A 22210-nucleotide genomic window follows, 5' to 3' on the forward strand; every position below is an offset into this window, starting at 1 on the left:
CACAGCTTCTATGCTACAACATTAAATTCCATAAGTACATTACAGGTAACATTCACTACTATATTATATCACTTACCTAAGAAGCCTCTTAATCATAAATTTAAAAAATAAAATATTTTACAAAAAACGCCATCACTCACCGGAGTTTTGATATAAACAGTATTTTTATGGTATTCTAATATTTTATAAGATATTCATAAGCCTCTTTTGAGTATTCTACGCCTATATTTATCAATGCTTGTACAATTGACAGTATATATAAATGATGGAAAACTACATTATATATAATTCTTACGTATACTATCATTAATACTACCTTTTAAAGCCTATTAATGTTTGTTGTCTGAAATTTAAGCATTTTTTAATATATTTTTAAGGCTAAGTATATAATTATTTTGCGTTAAATACATTCCAATTTGTGGACGAATTACGATATTAATCATCTATATGTTACATTTATATACACTTCATATTATATTTATATCCAATTTTAGCGAAGGTTTCGTTACAAATACAATAAGCTTTTTATATATTAGGACAAAAGTTATCCTTTTTAAATCAAGGAATCAGTTAGCATATAAAGTATGTTCATACTATTGATGGTATTGTCTATACAATTGACTGTTTATGTCTACTCGAAGCGATCTACTGTTAGGTAATACAGTCCTTTCATATATATTTCTAAATCATTTTATTAACTACGATAATTTTTTAATTTACATTTAAATTAGTTTATAATATCTTCAATATGAACAAATATCTAAATATTTTAAGGTTGGTTACAAGTTAACCTAATTCGTTTTTTAACGTTTTATAAAGAAAGATAATTACTAAACTAAAGTATAGACTTGTTCTTACAATGTGTATTTTAGTTAACGAGACCAAGTTTCGAGTTAATTGTTTAGTTCAGCGAAAGCATAGCCAAGTCTTCAGCGCTTCTGTACCGCATACTATGTTCTCTCGGCCATTGAGTTGCTGTGGGTTTAAATATTAATTAAATTAACATATATCATTCCCACGATTGCTGATAACGTAAATATATTAATGCAACTAAAAGAAAATTAAAGCGTTTTCCAAGTCTTACTTATAATAAGGTCATACTATCCCTATCTTGTGTGAATTTTCCATAAGATCAGCAATGCAGCCTTAAAACTTGTATTGTTCACTTCATGTTAAGATAGTTTTTTTTTTTCAAATATTAATCAATTAGTTACATGTGAGAGATATTGACCTAAGTAGAAATTGACTTTGTAAAAATAATTATATCACTTATTTTTCTTTAATTAGATAGAACGCACTTTTGCAAAATTTAAGCAATTAATGAATATTTTTTATTTATATAAATTTTATATGTTAATATTTTAAAAGTTTTGATAGCAACATAAAAATAAAACAGATAGATGTTGTGGTGATGAACAAACTGCTACAGGAACTTACTGCTAGATTCATGTCTAATTTAGATTTTAAAATTAGTGGCAAGTTAGCAATTATAATATTATTCTTATTAATAACTTCAGGCGTAAATATCTAATTTTATAATGCATTAATTATATAAAAAAAAACAGTTTTTGTCTTTCTTCTTGAAATATTTTAATGTTTAATTTTAATTAATGTTAAAATACGTTTGTGTTATAAATTTCTATTAAAATGCTTACTTAAAATTTTATTTATATTCTTTTTTTTAAGTAAAGAATATTTAAGCCAAAGGAAGTTTAACATTTGAACCAAAAATGACATACTAATTGTACTCCATACATAATACCATACTCGTGGGTACATGTCATTAAATCTCTTCTTCACATCGACATGACAATCACAGTATCTGAAAATTTGTTTAAATAATATAATTACAAAATTTTCGAAACGTGTAAATAATCCAGGCTCACGGCGTGATTAATAATATTTTGACAGCCAAAACTAATTTGCGAAAACAACGACGTCCACGAACGATATTAAATTTTTAGATAATAATTTAACGGAAAATTATATAAAACAAAGCGATTGATTTTACAATAATTAACGATGGGAAATGTGGTATTAATTTTGCAGATATATAATAATATTTTTTAAATTAAGAAGCAGCTTTTATGAAACAAAAATTCGACATAAATATGAAATTTAACCACGTGGAATGAACTATTGAAGCAACAATCAGGTTCCACTACTGAGCAAAGGTCTCTTTTCATGTACAAGTACAGTATCGGAGCTCAATCTCCCATTTTGTTTCATTGCAAAGTGGTGGGTATTCATAGCGATAATTTAATTGAATATATTTCTTTATTTTTATATATACGTATATTAATTCCATATCCATGTAAAATGTCAGTTTCATTACAGCTAAATATATATATATATATATATATATATATATATATTAATTAATAAAACATTACGTAAGTAAATCGATACAAACAATAAAATACATTCAGTATTGGGAAACAAATGTGCTGTGGTCAAAAAAACGTCTAAACGAATATTTGATGCTATGATAGAAATTATATTAGAAAAAATACAAAAAAAATACTACGAAATATTGTAGTTACAAAAAATCTGTAACAAAATACCTGTTACCTTTTTATTGATATCATGGAATGATTTGTTCATAAATATCAGGGACTATAAAGACTTTGTAATTTACTTCACATTTATTACTGTTTCTATAGTATAATCCGTTTTGCGCAGTAAAACGTAAACTCGTGATAATTTTATAGTATTACCGCGCAAAATGGAAACTGCAAAGTACGCGCAAACGCGCTTCAATGAGCAAACGTCTAATAAAAAGGATGAATGTGTAGATGCTTATAAGGTACCTATTTTTTGTGACATGCTTTCTTTGGTGTGCCCTTTCGTTTGCATGCAAGGCTTTTTTTCGATCGTGCTTTGCGAGAATAACGTGCTGAAATTGAAAATTATATTTAACACATATTTATTCTACAAAATAATACGTTTAATAATGGTAACAATAAGCATGCAAATGTGAGTTAATTTTATATATTGTTACCATTACAACACATACCAACATAACATGGGCGAAACACATGAGTTCACGCCATTTTTGGCGCGAACTTGTTGTTGGTGGCCTATGTCCAGCAGTGGACTGCGATAGGCTGTGTGTGTGTGTGTGCTAATAAAATATTATGAAAAACTAGATTTTTTCAGTTTTTTCGTCTTAAAGAGGACCGGACCTGTCGATATTTTTAAAATTTAAAAAAAATATATCAAATGTGAAACCAATTTAATGATTCTTTTTAAGAAGAGTACTTACGAAAGGAGTCATATTTTTACTATATGTATATTCATGAAGCCAAAATAACTTATTGTGTAGGATTTAATGATAATTTTATACGTTACAAGAAATTATTTAAAAATTAGAAAGAAAAAGTTATTATTCACACTTGTAAAAGTTCATACAATTAAAAAAAAGAGTATTTATTATACTTTCATGCGACAAAAAAGTATTATAAATAAAGTGATAGTATAACTTTGAAACCGGCTAACGATGTGCTTTCCACATTCCATTATGCTATAACAATCAGATTTATATTCATGCTGAAATAAACGTGCATTTTAAAATAAGATATTTTTTTTGAATTAGTTTCAAAAACTACCTGTGTAGTGCATGTTGCGGTACATGTCGGGGCAATTGCTCGATACCTGCAACAAAAATGTGAAATCACATACTAGTAAAACATTATCTAATACTATTAAACGAGCAATTCTTGTATATATATATGTATATATATAATCTGAATCTCGGAAACGGCTCCAACGATTTTCATAATATTTAGTATACAGCAGGTTTCGGGGGAGATAAATCCATCTAGCTAGGATTCATTTTTAAAAAATGTCGTTTTATCCCTGTTTTTAGGGAGTGAAAAAAATATCGTTAGAATGCGAAAGTAAATTTCGCATTTGTCAACTTAGTTGCAATAGCTCGGTGGGAAATCGGTCGGTCGGGACCAACCGAGAAGATCATGGTTCAAATCCCCATGTCCCTGGTCAATTTTTTTTCTTTTTCTTTTTCTAATTGCACATTTTTTATTTAAATAGGCTGTTCCTACTTTTTTATTTATTATGTCGGTAAAATCGAAAAATATTATTCATATTTTATCATTATTATTTTTTAATTATTTTTCATTTTTGATTTTTTATATTTATTTATATTTGTTATTATTGTCGGTAAAAAAATATGATTCATATTTTATAAATATGTAATTCGTATTTAAATATGATTTTCAAAACAAACACGATTTGTTGGAGCGCCTATCAGTTTTGAGAAGCAATTACTCTCAATTTTGTAATTGTGTATTTTATATCAATTTTTAATTTATCGTTATTTTTTATTTTTATTTTGCTTTAATTCATTATTAATAATTGTGACGCGGCGTTGGCGCAACGGTTACAGACATGGATTGTACCTGTTGCGCTGGCGGTTGCGGGTTCGATCCCCGCACATGACAAACATTTGTATTGGCCATACAGGTGTTGTCGTGGTCTGGGTGTTTGTGCAGTCCTTGTGGGTCTCCCTACCGGAGAGCATTTTAAGCCGTCGGCCCCGGTTGTTATCATGTATACCTGATAGCGATCGTTACTCATAGTAGGGAATATATCCGCCAACCCGCATTGGAGCAGCGTGGTGGATTAAGCTCTGATCCTTCTCCTACATGGGGAAAGATGCCTATGCCCAGTAGTGGGATATTACAGGCTGAAGCGTAGACAAATATTTGCTTAGACATTATTAAATTGTGTTTGCAGGCAAACGAAAAAAAATCGACTTCAATTACATCGACAAGTAATACAATGTAGGTGCATGGAAAAATAGTCAAGAAATACGCATTATCAAAGATTACTCCAAAAGTTGTAATCAGATCTCGATGAAATATAACCACATGATAAATATCGGCTTTCGATTAAGTTAAAAATCATCAGAATCGGTACACCCAGCAAAACGTTATGCGGATTTTCCAGAGTTTCCCTCGATTTCTCTGGGACCCCATCATCAGATCCTGGTTTCCTTATCATATTACCACACCAGGGATATCTCCATTCCAACAAAAAAAGAATTATCAAAATCTTTTCATAAACGACGAAGTTATCCCCGAACATACATTTAAAAATATATATACATATATGTATATACTAGCTGTGCCCGCGGCTTCGCCCGCGTTGAAATCAGTTTGTCACAAAGTTTTCCCGGCAAACTTCCAGTGAAACTCTCATCAAAATCGGCTTTGCCGTTCCGTAAACCTTCCTCTTGAAGCCCTGTCTCCATTTGTGAAACCGCATGAAAATCCGTTAAGTTGATTTTGACGGAATCGATCACATACGCTTTTGGGAACGTTGTTTTATAATACACTAACTGTTGCCCGCGACTACGTCCGCGTGGTTATGAAGATATGCATTACTATTAAGATGCTTAACGCAAATTATTTTTTTATTTCAGTCACTTGAAATGCTTATCACTCTGAGTAACTTTTTCAAAGGCACAATTAAGTATAGTTTAATAGTTATTTTTATAAAACCTCTCTATATACCACATTTTTAGTTTTATTTTCAGGCTGCAGTATGAATAACCTATCAGGCGAACTTATTGCTGCTGTATATGTTTCATACAAACTATCAACCCCAATTAAACCCCCTTAGCGATGGAATATCGCAAAATCCGTTTTTAGCGTACGTCTACTAACTATAATCTACCTTCCTGCCAAATTTTATCTTTGTCCATCTTGGATGATGGACCATCCAGCGGTTTTTGAGTTCTCGTGATGTCAGTCAGTGAACTTTCTCTTTTATATATAGATTACGATGTATTATTTGGACACTTCCTCGCCATCTATAGAGCTTGCATTTGAAATGTCAAGTCTCTTACTTCAAAAACATAGGACTTTCATACAAACTTCCAACCCCCGTTTTACCCCTTTAGGGGTCGTTTTTCATAAAATCCGTTCTTAGCGGTTGCTTACGTCTTATAAGGAGCCTACCTACCAAATTTCAAGTTTTTAGGTGTTATAGTTTTGGAGATTATTACCGAGCGGAGCTCGGTCACCCAGGTACCTGGGTGACCGAGCTCCGCTCGGTATTTTTAGTAAATCGTGAAGAATTAGTAGTAGAAAAGAGTTAAAATGATTCGCTGCCAGTTTGGATGAAGTCTTTTTTAACCGACTTCAAAAAAAGGAGGAGGTTTCTCAATTCGGCTGAAGGAAACTCAATATATATATATCGCACCTTCGGTGCAACAAAGTCACAATTCAGGACACTTTTTTTGTTATGTCTTTTATTAGGACTTTTTGATAATTTAATATAAGATTTTTAAACTATAGCAAAGAAAGTAAACTATTAATTTTATAAAGATTTCAAACCTACCATAAATAATAATCCAGAAAAGAGGAAGTAAAAGCGAAAAAAAAAAATTAAAAGTCCTCTCCTGTAAAATTAAGAAATAAGCTGTTGTGTTGCACCGAAGTTGCGATATATATATCACTACATAGCATAAAACAAAGTCGCTTTGTCTGTCCCTATGTCCCTATGTATGCTTAAATCTTTAAAACTTCGCAACGAATTTTGATGAGGTTTTTTTTAATAGATAGAGTGATTGAAGAGGAAGGTTTATATCTATAATAACATCCATTAAATAGTGGAGATATACTGTTATTTTTGAGGTTTCTATTGTGATGTCGTAAATAATTACAATTTTACCGCTTACATTGCAAACGCAGCCTGAACCCTACGAGATTTATAAAAATAATGTACTAAGTATCATACACATTGAAAAGTTCTACAGAAAACTCCGCTATGGTATATATGTCTATCTCTTATGAATATCCCACAATAAAAATTTTTTGTCATTTACTTTTTACGACAAATAATGGCTAATTTTCAAAGCGATTTTAATCAATACAGCATTAATCCTTATCTAATTAAATACCTTAAATACATTGTTGATTTAATATAGATCTATATGGCCCTTTACAGTATATGATTTAAATAAATATTTTTGAAGATATTGTAGATTTAAAAATTGCGGTACGTAGCGTTTGCGGCAGCTCCTGCCGGCTTTTACTCTAAAGTTAACGCGTGCGGACCACAGGCAGTAATGAATAAATCAAAACTACTGGATCGATATTAATCGTTTTTTTTCAGTGAATGACATAGGCTATAATTATATTTTATACCCGTGCGAAGCCGGAGCGGGTCGCTAGTATATATATTAATGTACGTTCAGGGATAACTTCGTCGTTTATGAAAAGATTTTGATAATTCTTTTTTTGGTGGAAAGAAGATATCCCTGGTGTGGTAGCATGATAATGAAACCAGGATCTGATGATGGGCTCCTAGAGAAATCGAGGGAAACTCTCGAAAATCCACATAACTTTACATTAACTACATAATACTTAACATACTACTGGGTGTACTGAATTTGATGATTTTTAACTTAATCGAAAGCCGATATTTATCATGTGGTCATATTTCATCGAGATCTGATTACAACTTTTGGAGTAATCTTTGATAATGCGTATTTCTCGACTATTTTTCCGTGTACCTACATTGTATTACCTGTCGATGTAATTGAAGTCGATTTTTTTTTCGTTTGCCTGCAAACACAATTACTAATAATTAATTAACACAAAATAAAAATAAAAAATAACGATGAATTAAAAATTGATATAAAATACACAATTACAAGATTGAGAGTAATTGCTTCTCAAAACTGATAGGCGCTCCAACAAATCGTTTTTTTTTTGAAAATCATATTTACGAATTACATATTTATAAAATATGAATAATATTTTTTTTTACCGACAATAATAAAAACTATAAATAAAAATAAAAAATCAAAAGTCAAAAATAAAAAATAATTAAAAAATAATAATGATAAAATATGAATAATATTTTTCGATTTTACCGACATAATAAATAAATAAAAAGGAACAGCCTATTTAAATAAAAAATAACCAGTGCAATTAGAAAAAGAAAAAGAAAAAATAATTGACCAGGGACATGGGGATTTGAACCATGATCTTCTCGGTTGGTCCCGACCGACCGATTTCCCACCGAGCTATTGCAACTAAGTTGACAAATGCGAAATTTACTTTCGCATTCTAACGATATTTTTTTCGCTCCCTAAAAACAGGGATAAAACGACATTTTCTGAAAATGAATCCTAGCTAGATAGATTTATCTCCCCCGAAACCCCCTATATACTAAATTTTATGAAAATCGTTGGAGCCGTTTCCGAGATCCAGATTCTATATATATATATATATATACAAGAATTGCTCGTTTAATAGTATAAGAAATAGATATAGATATTTCTTGACGAGGCACTTTGTAAAATCGGTTTTATCATTCAAAATTGACAAGATGACTAGTAAAATGTACATTAAAACAAAAATGCTTTTAGCGTCTAAGTAAGTAAGTTTTAAGTCTAAATAAGGATCTAGGTCGTGACTCATAGAAAAATGTAAAATTTAAGGCTTGTGGAAATTATTACTATTAACTTTGCACGTCTCAAAATTTCTCTTCTTGAAGTTCAAAAAAGTAATTAAAATTAATGAATTTAAAATAATACCTATAGGTTGAAATCTTGTTTAATCACTAGTTTTTTTTATTGATAAAAAATGACATTAAATATGGAAATTTTATTAAGTTGGAACTGTTAATATTAGACCTAATTTAAATTAAATCATCGGTATTTTTATTTTGTTTATATTATGTAATTTAAATAAAGGTATATTAATATGTACATAATATTTTGACGTTAATAATTGTTTAAATTTAATTAATTGTAAATAATGACTTTATACATATAAGTTTGAAGGCTGTGGGTGACCAGGAATGCGCGTCCGCTTCATGCTGGTGGTCAGGATACCTATAGTAGCCGTAAATGCTGGCTGGCTGAAGCCGTAGATGCTGGATGCTACTCGCTGCTCGAAAGCTTGAGGAAGTGATGATGACGATGAAGGTTGCGCTGATGTTCATGCTCGGGGTCAAGTGATGATGACGTGGCTTGCGAAGGCTGCGCTGATGTTCATCTGCTGAGGATCCTCCACCAGACGGATGTTGTGTCTGGCGGGCTACTGCGCCCCGACGGTTGTTGTCGGGATCTTTTTTTTTTTTTTCTTTTTTTGTTTTTTTTTTTTTTTTTACTGTGATTTATCAGCGCTTTGGTGAGAAACTTTTTGAATGACGTTACGAATTGCGTATGCATGAGCGTACTATTTTAGTTTTTAAATAGAATTTTAAGTTCACTGTTTATAACATTTAGAAAGTTAGTAATTAAAAAGTTAATCTAAGTTTATGATAAATCAGTAATAGTATCAATTTTGCGCATCGAAGATATTTTTAAAATTTCTTTTGTATAACAATCTACAGTTGACTGAGGTTGGGTACAGTAGGTAATTTCCTGCTCTAAATCTGGAGCAGCCCGACTGGGGAAGTACCTTGACCTTACGGAAGTTACACAGTTAAATAGCACTGTTTTCTAGCAGTGTTGTGTTCCTGTTGGTGATTAAGGTGACCAGAGCTCCTGGGGGAACTGGGGATGAGGTCAGCAACACGCTTGTGATAATTTTGATGTGGCAGACGTCTTAAGCTACGGTAATCGCTTAGCATCAGTTGAACCGTACGCTTGTTTGCCGATCTAAACAAAGTTTCTTTTTTCTTGAGCAGGAAATTTTTTCACTGTGCCCTACCTCAGTTAAGTACCTAATTAAAGTAAGAACTGTATACGAAATTCAGGCTTTGGTATAAATGTCTTTATAAATAAACAAACAACCGTGTCTCTCACGACAGACGGTCGGAACCGCAGAGCGCCGTGTTAAATTAATTAATTGAGTCTCTTAAATTATATTTTGCGTCGCGTCTGAACGACAATACTAAGCCTCAAGCTGCCTGTGATTTACAACGAGAGAACGTCGGAGGCGATCAATTTGTTAAATTTTAAAGTTATTCATTAACAAAATACACCAGTTATTGTAATAATTATTAGCTATAGTAAAGATTTTTTTATCTTTTATCAGGATTTGATTGTATTTAAGGGATATATTCAATAGCCTTCAATGAAAATTCCTTTTAATGAAAATATGGCTTAGCCTGTAAAAATTACTTTTTCTTTCTCGTTTCTATTTATAGCGATTTAGTATATATTTTCTAGCGCTTCTTGAGAAATACAATAGTTTAGTATGTACCACAATATACTAGATAACGCTAATTAATGGATTATATAAAATACATTAGTAAATTAAATAAAGAAGAACAATTAAAAACAAAAACTTTAAAAATTGGGGTCTTAAATTTAACTAGCCACCTTACTAAACATTAGAACTGAACTGTACCATATTTAATATCCCATTACTAGACAAAAGCCTCTTCTACACATATGTATATCTATCAAACCTTAACAAATAAAACGTAACGTAATTCAGTGATAATACGTTATATATAAACTTGAACATTTAATAACAACGATAGCATTCCGTATCGTTTCATATAATTTCACAAAACCACGCTCTTATCTAGAACTAAATGAATGGGTGTTACTAAACACAAATACAATGCGGGGTTAGATCCAAACTCCTATTCAACTCACTGATAACAGGTTAGAAGTTTTTATGGTCCATCAATCTTATAAACAAGTGAAGGAACTAGTTGTTTTCTTTGGACATAATGGCCATAGAATTGGTGTTTATATTGGCTCCAATTTGGAACAAATGTGTTGTATGGTAAAAAAATCGATTTTGAAATATCTAATTGAATGTTAATATTTCTGATTGAAAGGATTCTGTTCTGTATTCACTTATTTCAGTCTAGGTAATTTTACAAAAGTGTTTGCTTAAATTAATGTAATAAAATTGGAAATGTTTTTTATCAATCATAGTAGATATTTAGTCCGAATTTTCACCAGAATTTTAAGCTTTAGCAAACTTATTGAGGAATAATAGAATCATCACGCTTTAGATTAGAAGTAGAGCAGCAATTATAAATAATCTGAAAATTAAAAAGATTTAATACAGGAAAAATATCTTAAAAATTAGATGTCAGTAGTTTGTTTATACTTTAAATAAGTTTCATCATTGAGTATTATTGTCATAGATACTATGAATACCAAAACAATAAATACACAAAACAATAACAAAACAACATTTTTTTTAAACACAAAATTTTAAAATACATTTAAAAATAACATATTTTATATTTTATAAGAAGTAAAACGGAAAACAATGTTACAATTATTTTCCTGTGTCTTGATACGTTTGTACTGGGTACGTTATGCCATTACCAATCCGCTTTCAGAATATTCGAATATAAAATACATGCGATTCCTAGCGTTTATCAAATATTTGCAAAGTATTTTCTGTATAAACTTCGGTTGCTATAATGTAGTTGTTACAATTATTGTCATATAAGTTTTTAAGCTTAGGATTACTAAAACTTGATTTATATGTAAAACGGGATATTAACAATGTTTTTTTGTTGGTAATTTTAAGTTCCCTATATTTTCATGCATTCGATGTGCCCCCATGCTCATAGCGCTTGCAGTAATATTTTGACTCTTATATATCTTACATAAAGACTGATAGATAAAAAAAATTACCACATTCAGCAATATACATAAATTAATTTCGATTCATATAAAGACAGTGTTTCATCTAACACATTGTAGGACGTCTCGCTGGATCGACGATTTACAAAAGATTACTTAAAAATTGCAGAGGATTTATAATTATTTGGCATGATCTTAGCCATATCCTGCAATGGACTTTGTTGGGCTGATATTGTTTCTATCGAAGTAGTAACCAAAATAAACTAAGATACAAACCGGCAATCCTTGTTTGCTGAAGTTGATGTTAGTACGAACAGTGCGATGGTGGAGCGGTTGGACTGGTCTCGCGTTGTTACCGAGCGGTGCCTTCGGGGTTAACTGGGATCCTTGCATCAGGCGACGTATTGCGTACATCTGGACCATATTTACGGAAGTGTTATAAAAAATTACGTTAAAATTTCAATTTTGGTACTATATTCCACTGTCATTTGACTTAGAATTAGAGGTCATAAGATATATACGTTTGCTTATGTTTTTTAAATGAAATATGTTAGCACTTGTAAATGTAATTGACTTGAGATTATTTTTTCATAGGACAAACATGTATTGAAAATGTTAGACAACTAAATATGAAAGTATATTTAAATGATCATTATTGTTACTTGAACAAAATTATGTATCTTTCAAACTTAATATTTTTGACTGATTCTGCGTTACTTTTTATTTGCTATTTAAATAATTTATTTGATAAAACTGACCTCTTGTTTGGATATGTAGATGGGCTTATTGAAAATGATCCAAACGGCTGTTTCCCAGCATCCAGGATGAGTAGTGGAACCCTCATATGTCAAGTATTGCATAGTATTGGGCAGTAAGGAACTAAGAGGAAGGTGCTTGATTGGGTATGAACTACCTGTAATCAATTAATGGTGTTATTTTTAAGTTCCAAATTAAATATCGCTGTCTTAATTGTAAAGTAATAAAAAATGTCTGTGTTACATATTTTATGATATAAAAATACACACAAATATTACCTCTATACGTAACTTTGCTGAAAGCACTTGTTATAAGCCTCAATTCTTTGTTTGTTGGTTCTCCGATCTGTAAGAAATCCACACAGGGGTTAAAGGCGGTAATATTTATATAAATAACTAGCTGTACACTGCGCGCGTTGCTATGCTTTTTTTTTGGTCGTACCAACTTAGAAACTTTGTGGGCTCATGCACAACACTTTGCTGAAGATCGTGACATGGTCAAATGCATATTTTACGATTCTATAAAGGGCATACAGATAAACATTCATTTTTAACCGACTTCAAAAAAAGGAGGAGGTTACTCAATTCGACCGTATATATATAGTTTTATGTATGTTCGGGGATAACTCCGTCGTTTATGAATCGATTTTGATATTTTCTTTTACGTTGAAAAGGAGATATCCATAATTTGGTACCATGATAAGGAAACCAGGATCTGATGATGGGTTCCCAGAGAAATCGAGGGAAACTCTCGAAAATTCGCATAACTTTTTACTGGGTGTACCAATTTTGATGATTTTTAATTTAATCGGAAGCCGATGTTTGTCATGTGGTCACATTTAAATTTCATCGATATCTGATTACAACTTTTGGAGTAATCTTTGATGATGTGTATTTACTTGACTATTTTTTCGTCTACCTAATTTCTATTACTTGTCGATATTTATACTAGATCGTTCAATAAGTCCCGAGACTAACCTGGAAATGGCGCATATATTAAAAACTCTTTTGATTTTTAAAAAGTACTGGCTATCAATACAAGAATATGTGTCAAATTTTTAAAAACGGAACAATAAAATTATTGATTTTGAAACATTTAAGTGACGCTACGGTTGTAATTTCGATACAATGGAAAAAAACGAGTTTCACGTGTTGATAAAACATTGTTTCTTAATGGGAAAAAATACCGTTGAAGCACAGCAATGGCTTATAAAATGTTATGCAGAATCAGTTCCCTCTAATGCAACCATTTGTCGGTGGTATGCCGACTTCAAACGCGGTCGCATGGACACCAATGATGGGGAACGCTCAGGTCGTCCAAATGAAGCAGTGACTCAACAAAATATTAACCAAGTCCTCAAAATCGTATTGGAAGATCGAAAGGTAAAAGTGCGAGAGATAGCCGAGATAGTGAAGATTTCAGCTGGTAGTGTTTTCACTATTTTACATAAAAATTTGGCCATGAAAAAGTTTTTTTCTAACTGGGTGCCGCGTTTGCTTACAACTAATCAAAAGGAACAACGTATCAATGATTCAGAGCGATGTTTGGCGCTGATGAATCATAATAAAAAGGATTTTTTACGTCGGTATGTAACAATGGATGAAACCTGGATATACCATTTCACTCCGGAATCCAATCGGCAGGCAGCGGAGTGGAGAGCGGCTGGCGAAAGCCGCCCGAAGCGTCCAAAGACTCAGAAATCGGCCGGTAAGGTTATGGCGTCTATATTTTGGGATGCGTATGGAATACTTTTCATCGACTACCTTGAAAAGGGGCAAAATATAAATAGTGACTATTACATGTGCTTATTGGAGCGATTGAAGTACGAAATTGCGGATAAACGGCCTCATATGAACAAAAAGAAAGTGGTGTTTCACCAGGACAACGCGCCTTGTCAGAAGTCCGTGAGAACGATGGCCAAAATTAACGAATTGGGCTTCGAATTGCTTCCTCATACCCCTTATTCGCCAGACTTGGCCCCCAGCGATTACTGGCTGTTTGCAGACCTCAAAAAAATGCTTCAGGGTAAGAAATTTGACTCAAATAGTGAAGTTATCGCAGCAACGGAGGCTTATTTCGAAGCCAAAGACAAATCGTTCTACACACATGGGATAGAAAAGTTAGAAAAGCGTTGGAGGGACTGTATCGCTCTTGGAGGAGACTATGTTGATGAATAAAAATTAATTTTATAAAAAATACCTTTTTTTAGTACTTAGTCTCGGGACTTATTGAACCACGTGTTATACTCGTATATAGATTAGAGGTGGATTGTATCTTTAAACCTACACCTTAGCAGTAACTTGTTTTTAATGTTGTAGGATTTTTTCACTGCTACCTAAAAGTGTCTCCTGGTAATTAGTAAAACTTTGGGTGATGTTAGATGTCCCTTTCACCATCGAGTACGGGACAATTTTTTAATCATAAAAGCACTTCAAAACTCTACGGTTCAAACCAGATTAACCAATAAACGTAGCCAAAATTTCATACGTTCATCGTGTCATAATGTGGGATCGATTACTATTAATATATAGAAACATATTTAGATATTCATGAACTTTTTTTATTTAACTTAGGTTTATTCTTTAAAGGTCGGTTTAAATACTCACTTGAACCATTAATGAAATGCCCACGACTCCTTGTGACTTGTGCTGTGCCTCCGACATGTTGTGGTACAGTTCTTTGTTGAAACCATAGAGTTGAATCTGCATCAAAAGTATGTTGTGTTGATAACGTTTTTGTTGTGTTTATATGTAAAGGCTAGACGTCTGCCTTTTTTTAAATTCTTAATAAATGATAATGTTACATTTTTGTAGTGTTTGTGTTGATTATTAAGTTATTAAATTAGTTAAATATTTATTATTTATTTCAAAGAATTATATTGTAATGATAGCATTACGATAAAAATAGTAAAATGACATTTAAAAACATTGTGCGGAGATATCTTCAGAAGTAAAACTTTTTAATTGTGGATGGTTAATATAAGCACACACAAGCACAATCTTAGATTTCATACATAGTTTTAAGAATAACATATGCATTATTCTGTAATTCTAGTCACGCATGTAGAAAGGTTTTACCCCAATCTGTTTAGTGGTGTTTGCGTTAAAGTATAACAAATATCTGTTTGTCCAGTCATTCATCCTGACGAACTTTTCCATTTATATTAGTTGGATTAGACTTCTCGAGAACAATCGTGTCGAAACAAGTTGGTTTAAATAGAGTTTAGTTAGCAAGTTTGTCTCTCCTGGGACCAATAACGACTGTAACGACAGCTACTTTGAAGTGGTAATTTGCGATGAAACTGATTCCGAAACTTGATATTAGCTTCATTTATAAAATAACGATGACTTTCTTTACAAAAATCGTTTAAAATTTTTAGCTTGGTTTTAGGAAAGTTTGTTTCAATTTAATATTGAAACTATTCACTTAATATTTTAACTTTTAATTATATTAATTGTAAAGACTCGTTCTATAATAGTTGTTATTGCTACGATTAGTCTCATTGAGATATTTTATAGCCTATTTCACTTCGATGTGACGTATGAACGAAAAAAAAAATCAAACTCACAAATAATGCACTCTCAAGATAATATTTAGTAATTATATAAACGTTTAAACGTTAAACGTCAATGTATAATAATAAAAATATTAAACATGTAAAATATTATTATACCATAAAATAATTACCTTTTACTGTCAATACAAATCCAAAATTAAATTTACGGTAACAAGTTACAAGTAAGCCAACAATTAACTAAGAAGTTATGTAACTTGTAGCGCTAAACAACAAGCTAACAAGCTTTTAATTTTATGATAAAATAATTATTCAAATATATAAATAATGTAAAAAGTTTTGGTCGTTCTCTACGAAATTTATACCTATTTTATCGCTTATTTAATTTACTTTGTGTGTAACAATAACAATCTCAAACGATATGTATTTATAAAAAAGAGAAAATGCATTATAAAAAAACCTATAAATGAACCTGCCTCTGTACGTACATCATAAACTACTAAAAAGCAGAAAAATTTTTCTACTTATGGTTGCTTGTCCGAATTCACTTTAAGTGATAAGACGCGATTTCACATTTGATGCAAATCTGGTAAGATGTTACTCGTATATTTCTAAATATATGTTTAAGTATATAATTAATAAATAACAATAAAAATCTGCACTCACTTCTCCAGGAAAGGTATGGTGATCGATCTGGTGTTCCGATCCTCTGTTATCATCCAAACCATAGTGAAAGTAAATCTCTTCGAACTGGTATCTGTAGGACAAAGGGCCTCCACTGATGTTGACCTGATGCTTGCTGTCCTTTTCGACCCTGAACACGAGGGACTGACCAGTGTTTTGAAGAACACCACTGACCTGTTTAGAAAGGTTAACAATTTATTATGATTGATATTAATTATGATTGAATATGATTGATATTAATTATGATTGAATATGATTGATATTAATTATGATTGAAAGTTATATTTAGAAACTAAGATTGCGGGAGTAAATGTTTTGGTGAAAAACATTTCTGACGACGCGTCAGCGCAACATTTTATAGTCCATACAGATGTTTGCCGTAGTCTGGGCGTTATGCTTGTGTAATGTGTGTGTTTCCGGACCCAAGACCGAATCCTAGTGAGTGTGAAAAGTTTGTTCGTTTATTAATTTACTTATTTCGAAGCAATAAGAGTCAGGAGGATTTTTAAATAAACTAACAATCGTCTTAAAAGAAGTGTCCTGTTAATTTATATATACGAGTATATAAAACGAAACAACGTCCATTTTTAAATTGATCGATCCATTTAGAAGCTTCATAACCACTTCCATAAGCATCATAAGCGTCCACAGATCAATTAATATTGTCCAGGAACAGCTCTTTAAGTATACATCGTAGCAAGATACAACACAATACAATATCACAATTTTTTATTTTGTATACGAAATTGTATATTTTCAGCAACACGAATTAGAATTGATATCGAGGGCGCGTTACAATGATCGCGGGGAAGGTGGCAGATCCTATCAATCAATGGGCACACCTTGATTAAAACCTAGTAACTTTTGCGCTTTGAGTCGAGATGACATATTGCTTGATAACACGCAAGCGTTGGCACAACTGATGTAAGTATTAGCTAGAAGTGGCATTTTACAAATAATGTGCTATTCATATTTAATGTATACATATGATGAAAACGACGACGCGTTGGTGCTACAACAGTACAGTCACAAACCAGTGCTGTGAACATTGCGCTGGCAATTGCGGGTTCGATCCCCGCACATGACAAATGTTTGCATTGGCCATATAGATATTTGCCGTGGTCTGGGTGTTTGTGCAGTCTTTGTGGGTCTCCCCACTGTGCCTTGGAGAGCACGTTAAGCCATCGGTCCCGGTTGTTATTATGTAGACCTGATAGCGATCGTTACTGATATTAGGGAATATATCCGCCAACCTGCATCGGAGCAGCGTGGTGGATTAAGCTTTGATCCTTCTCCTACATGGAGAAAGAGGTCTATATCCAGCCCTGAGGTATTAAAGGCTGAAGCGTGGATATGATGAAAAAATGTTAAGTTTGTAGAAAGATTGGTAATGAATCATAAGTAGTATACTTATGCTTTTTTGTATGTCATAGACATAGTTATTTCTTTTTTATTCGTATCGTACTAATCATATTCTAAAACGAAGTTTTAATTACGTTTTTAAATGAATGCTTTACTTTGTTAATTAAAAAATTTGAATTAATTCTGCAATTTTTCGTTAAATGCTTAAAAAACTGTAAAAAATCAAATATGAAGTATATTTTGATAACAAAGTAACCATAATAAAATTAAAGTATTATTGTTTATATAAAATTCGTACATTTTTTTTATACAACTAGGTCAGCAACAAGCGTACGGCTCACCTGGTGGTAAGCGATTACCGTAGCTTATAGATGCCTGCAATACCAGAAGCATCGCAAGCGCGTTGCCGAGCCTATCCTCAATCCACCCGAGCAGCTCTGATCACCTTACAGACACATACAGAAACATAATACTGCTTGAAAACAATATTATTTAGCTGTGGTCTTCTCGAGGTACTACCCTAGCTGGGCTACTCCATATTTTGAGCAGAAAAGTTTCTACTGTGCCCTACCTCAGAAAATAGATTCAATTATGTCCTAATCGTTTATAGTCTTAAAATATATATTGGATATTCTTTTATGATGAATATGTATTTTCGAATGCGATCGATACTCAAAGAAATAAAAAAGAAACGGCGAGAGAGGTATATGGACCCCGGTCGGAACGAATTTCCTTTCGCTTTTTGGTAGGCATTTGCTGTACAGTTATAATTTATAGGGTAATAAAATTTATTTATATATAAAAAGCACAAAGATTTACATGGAATATATATATACATATATATATATATATTTTGTATATATATGTTGTTTTAGTATATATATATATATATATATATATATATATACAAAAACAAAAAAAAAATATGTACGCTTACGCAAAAAGTATCAAGTAAATGTTTTCTTATGCTTTTTTCGATCTCGCACCCATCCCACTCAGTGCACGTACCACGTGATTAAAAACTTCTTTCCAAAAAAAATATATAAATATCAAAACATATTTAAATTTAACGTGCCACATCCATAATGCCGTTATATAGATGTTTGTAAGGGCGGAGTGCCCTTGTGTAATGTTGAATCTGTTTATGTTAGAAGTTGTTGATAAAATTATACGGTTGTATATTAACTAGATACAAATTGTTTTCTTCAGCTGCTTATTATAAAAACAGAATATGAAAAAGTGATTTTTTATCGGATCGAATTATAAAAAAAAAAAAATAATACAAACAAATATAAGCTTCTATTCGGCGCTTTATTATACTTTAACTTAAGTATTCGTCTAAATGATAATCAAATAACCTATAAAGATTTATTTATTAAATTTTTAGCGGTGATCGAATTTTATTTATATTAAATTATATAAGTGCAGATCTTTAGATATTTGTGTGGTGTTATTAATTAATTTTTTTTTTTTTGTAATTTAAAACTAATATTTTAAACGTGTTTATGTAACCTTCGTAATAAAAATAACTAATGAAATGATGTGATGATAAAACTTTAATCAACTGATAACAGATCTAGTTTAAAATAGAAAATAGGGTTGTAATTTTAACATTTTATGCTTGTAGCAGTAGTAAGTGAGTGTTTTGCTCTTTGTATAACATTTTTTATCAATACTTTTTGTGTATTGCTTAACTTTAGTAAAGGACCCTCTTCAGCCTCCTGTTCCTCCAAACTAGACAAGTTGAGCATGAGAAGAATATGAGTTTGTGAACTACCAGATATAAATTATTCTATTCATGTTGGCTAATGTTTGCATGTGTACGTGTATACGTAATTTGTAATTTCGTAAATATTAAATCGAGATTTGGGCAACATTAACACGACAGTCGTCAACGGAGCTACACGTGTTCTTATCTGTTTATCTTGTACAATATAGTTTAAAATCCATACTGATATTGATGTAGATGTTTTCGTTATTTTTTTTATTACTTTGAAAAACCAAGAAGAATATTATTAACATTAAAATTTTATACATAAAAATATTTTGACAATATGCTACTATCTTGAAAATAAGCTGTTTTTACACAAGTTTAACACTTATAAAACACTAGCATCCTGCCCCGGCGTCGCACGGGTATTTAACAAATATTTCAAAATAGTTTTTCTCTATTTTTTTTTTGAAAATATAATATAGCCTTTGTCACCAGCGTATAGAGTTGCTTCCCAACAGTCAAAGAATTTTTCAAATGCGCTCAGTAGTTTCGGAGCCTATTCAGTGCAAACAAACAATCAAATCTTTCCTCTTTATAATATTAGTACATTGCAACAATATTTATATCATATTAGATATAATAAAAATAGTAGATAATTACCCTCGATACTTGTATGAACATATATTCACATTAAAAAAAAAGATAGATTATCAATGTTTTGTCTTTCAACTGACGTTATTGTTTTATATGACATTATATTTCGCAAGCAAATTCATTAAGTCTGAAACGTCGAGCCACGCTAATATATTCCAGCGATAGCCTATCTGCGTCCGGTTAGTTTTTGCGGAGCGAGTAGCGTTTGCTGTGGACTTGCCATTTAGGTATATTTATTATCACACTAAATTTTAACGTTTAGCTGCGATTTTTTTAAAAATAGATTTGTAAATTTATTTACGTTGGTACACTTGATTTATATTTTTGATATTTAATTTCTTTAGTAAAGGTTTTTATTAAAAGCTATTTTTAAATTAGTGTAAATAGTAAAAGAATATAGCCACTCCCTTTCTTCCCGTGGGTGTCGTAAGGGGCGACTAAGGGATAACAAAGTTCCACTATCACCTTGGAACTTATAAATCCGAGTGGTGGGGGGATAACCAAGCAACTGCTGGCTTTGAAATACACAGGCCGAAGACGGGCAGCAGCGTCTTCGGTGCGAGAAAGCCAGCCCTGCGGTCACCAACCCGCCTGCCCAGCGTGGTGACTATAAGCAAAACCCATTAGTTCGCGCCATAATGTCTGGTGCGTACTTGTGGAGGCCTATGTCCAGCAGTGGACTGCAATAGGCTGAAATGATGAACGATGATGATGACTGGGTTTTGTGTAGAACTAATTATAATTGTGATATGTAACATTTCTAGTGCTTATATTATTTTCACCATACCAACTTAGCTAAATTTAAAATTAGATGAATTATATTTGACAATGTAACTAGTTTTTATGTGTATTGTATTTATGTCTCACTGCGGGCGTTTGGAAACAGCTAGTCGGTATAGCTTAAAAGGGCTTAGTGTGGATGCTGCTATGTTAATTAGCTCACTGATTACACGGCTTCGAGCATAACGAATTGACAAAATCGATGCGGATTTTGAGAAATAACTACATAATAGTCTGCATTAGTTAAAATAATTAGAAAATAGTCAAATGAAATAGCATAAAAAACGAGTGTGCTTTAGACCACACGACTGAAGTAAAACTTATTTAGCTCCATCTAACTAATATCTTCCTCTCAACTTCCGTTCGCTTCGCCCGGTCGTACTTTTCATAACGCTCTCGTCACGCATTCACCAGCTTACTCCCAGAGTCAAGCGTGCGTATAGAAGTTTTACTTCAAAATCTTAAATGGTTCTTAATTGGGTGTGATTTCTCTTGTAATGTTAGATATTTTGTACATAAATGACATGTATGTCTTTTAATTTATTAAAGAAGCTGCTTCGGAAAGCACTTTAAGCCGTTGGTCCCGGTTGTTATCATAAATACCTGATAGCGATTGTTACTTAGAAAAGAAGAAGTAATAGAATATATCCGCTAACCCACGGAGAAGCAGCGTGATGAATTAAGCTGCAATTGTTCTCTTACATGGATAACGAAACCTATGCCCAGCAGTGGAATATTACAAGCTGAATCGTAAGTAATTTTTACATTAAATCGTCGCTAATTTATCGTAAGTAATTTTAAAATTAAAGTTACCTCAATCATACAAGTTTCATAAATCTGGAGTTTTATATATTCGTTTGATCACTCAAAGCAAAGATCGATTAAAAAATTATATAAAAGACCTGTATTCAAATATAGTAATTATATGAATCATATTAATTTAATAGTACCTTATGTTTGTCAAACTGTATCTCTCTCAGCCAAGGATCAAATAGTAGCTTGTCAGGTTCGATATTGACTGGGCTCTGACGTCGACCCTTGTTGCACATGCTCCACTGGGGATTGATAAGACCCCAGAACCCGGGACCTAGAATAAATAATATAAAATTAATAAAAAAAATATATGTATTTACTACTATATTTAAGGCAGTACATTATTTTTAATTATAAATCTTAATAATATTGTAAATTTTACAACGCCAAA

At 31.8% G+C, this 22210-nt stretch overlaps 1 protein-coding gene across 1 annotated transcript in view; it reads right to left on the reverse strand.

The window, feature by feature from the left end:
• Window positions 1-2766: 2766 nt before the first annotated feature.
• Window positions 2767-22210, reverse strand: part of LOC123662627 (carbonic anhydrase-related protein 10-like) — an 81161-nt gene continuing 61717 nt past the window's right edge. The window contains exons 4-11 of the mRNA XM_045597443.1: window positions 21957-22093; window positions 16479-16670; window positions 14905-15000; window positions 12577-12643; window positions 12301-12455; window positions 11819-11956; window positions 3609-3654; window positions 2767-2896 (exon numbers count right to left, since the gene is read on the reverse strand). Coding sequence (XP_045453399.1) covers window positions 2811-2896; window positions 3609-3654; window positions 11819-11956; window positions 12301-12455; window positions 12577-12643; window positions 14905-15000; window positions 16479-16670; window positions 21957-22093 — 917 coding nt within the window. The 3' untranslated portion in view covers window positions 2767-2810. The remainder of the gene's footprint in view (window positions 2897-3608; window positions 3655-11818; window positions 11957-12300; window positions 12456-12576; window positions 12644-14904; window positions 15001-16478; window positions 16671-21956; window positions 22094-22210) is intronic.

The sequence above is a fragment of the Melitaea cinxia genome, chromosome 19 (assembly GCF_905220565.1).
Source record: "Melitaea cinxia chromosome 19, ilMelCinx1.1, whole genome shotgun sequence".
Classification (NCBI taxonomy): domain Eukaryota; kingdom Metazoa; phylum Arthropoda; class Insecta; order Lepidoptera; family Nymphalidae; genus Melitaea; species Melitaea cinxia.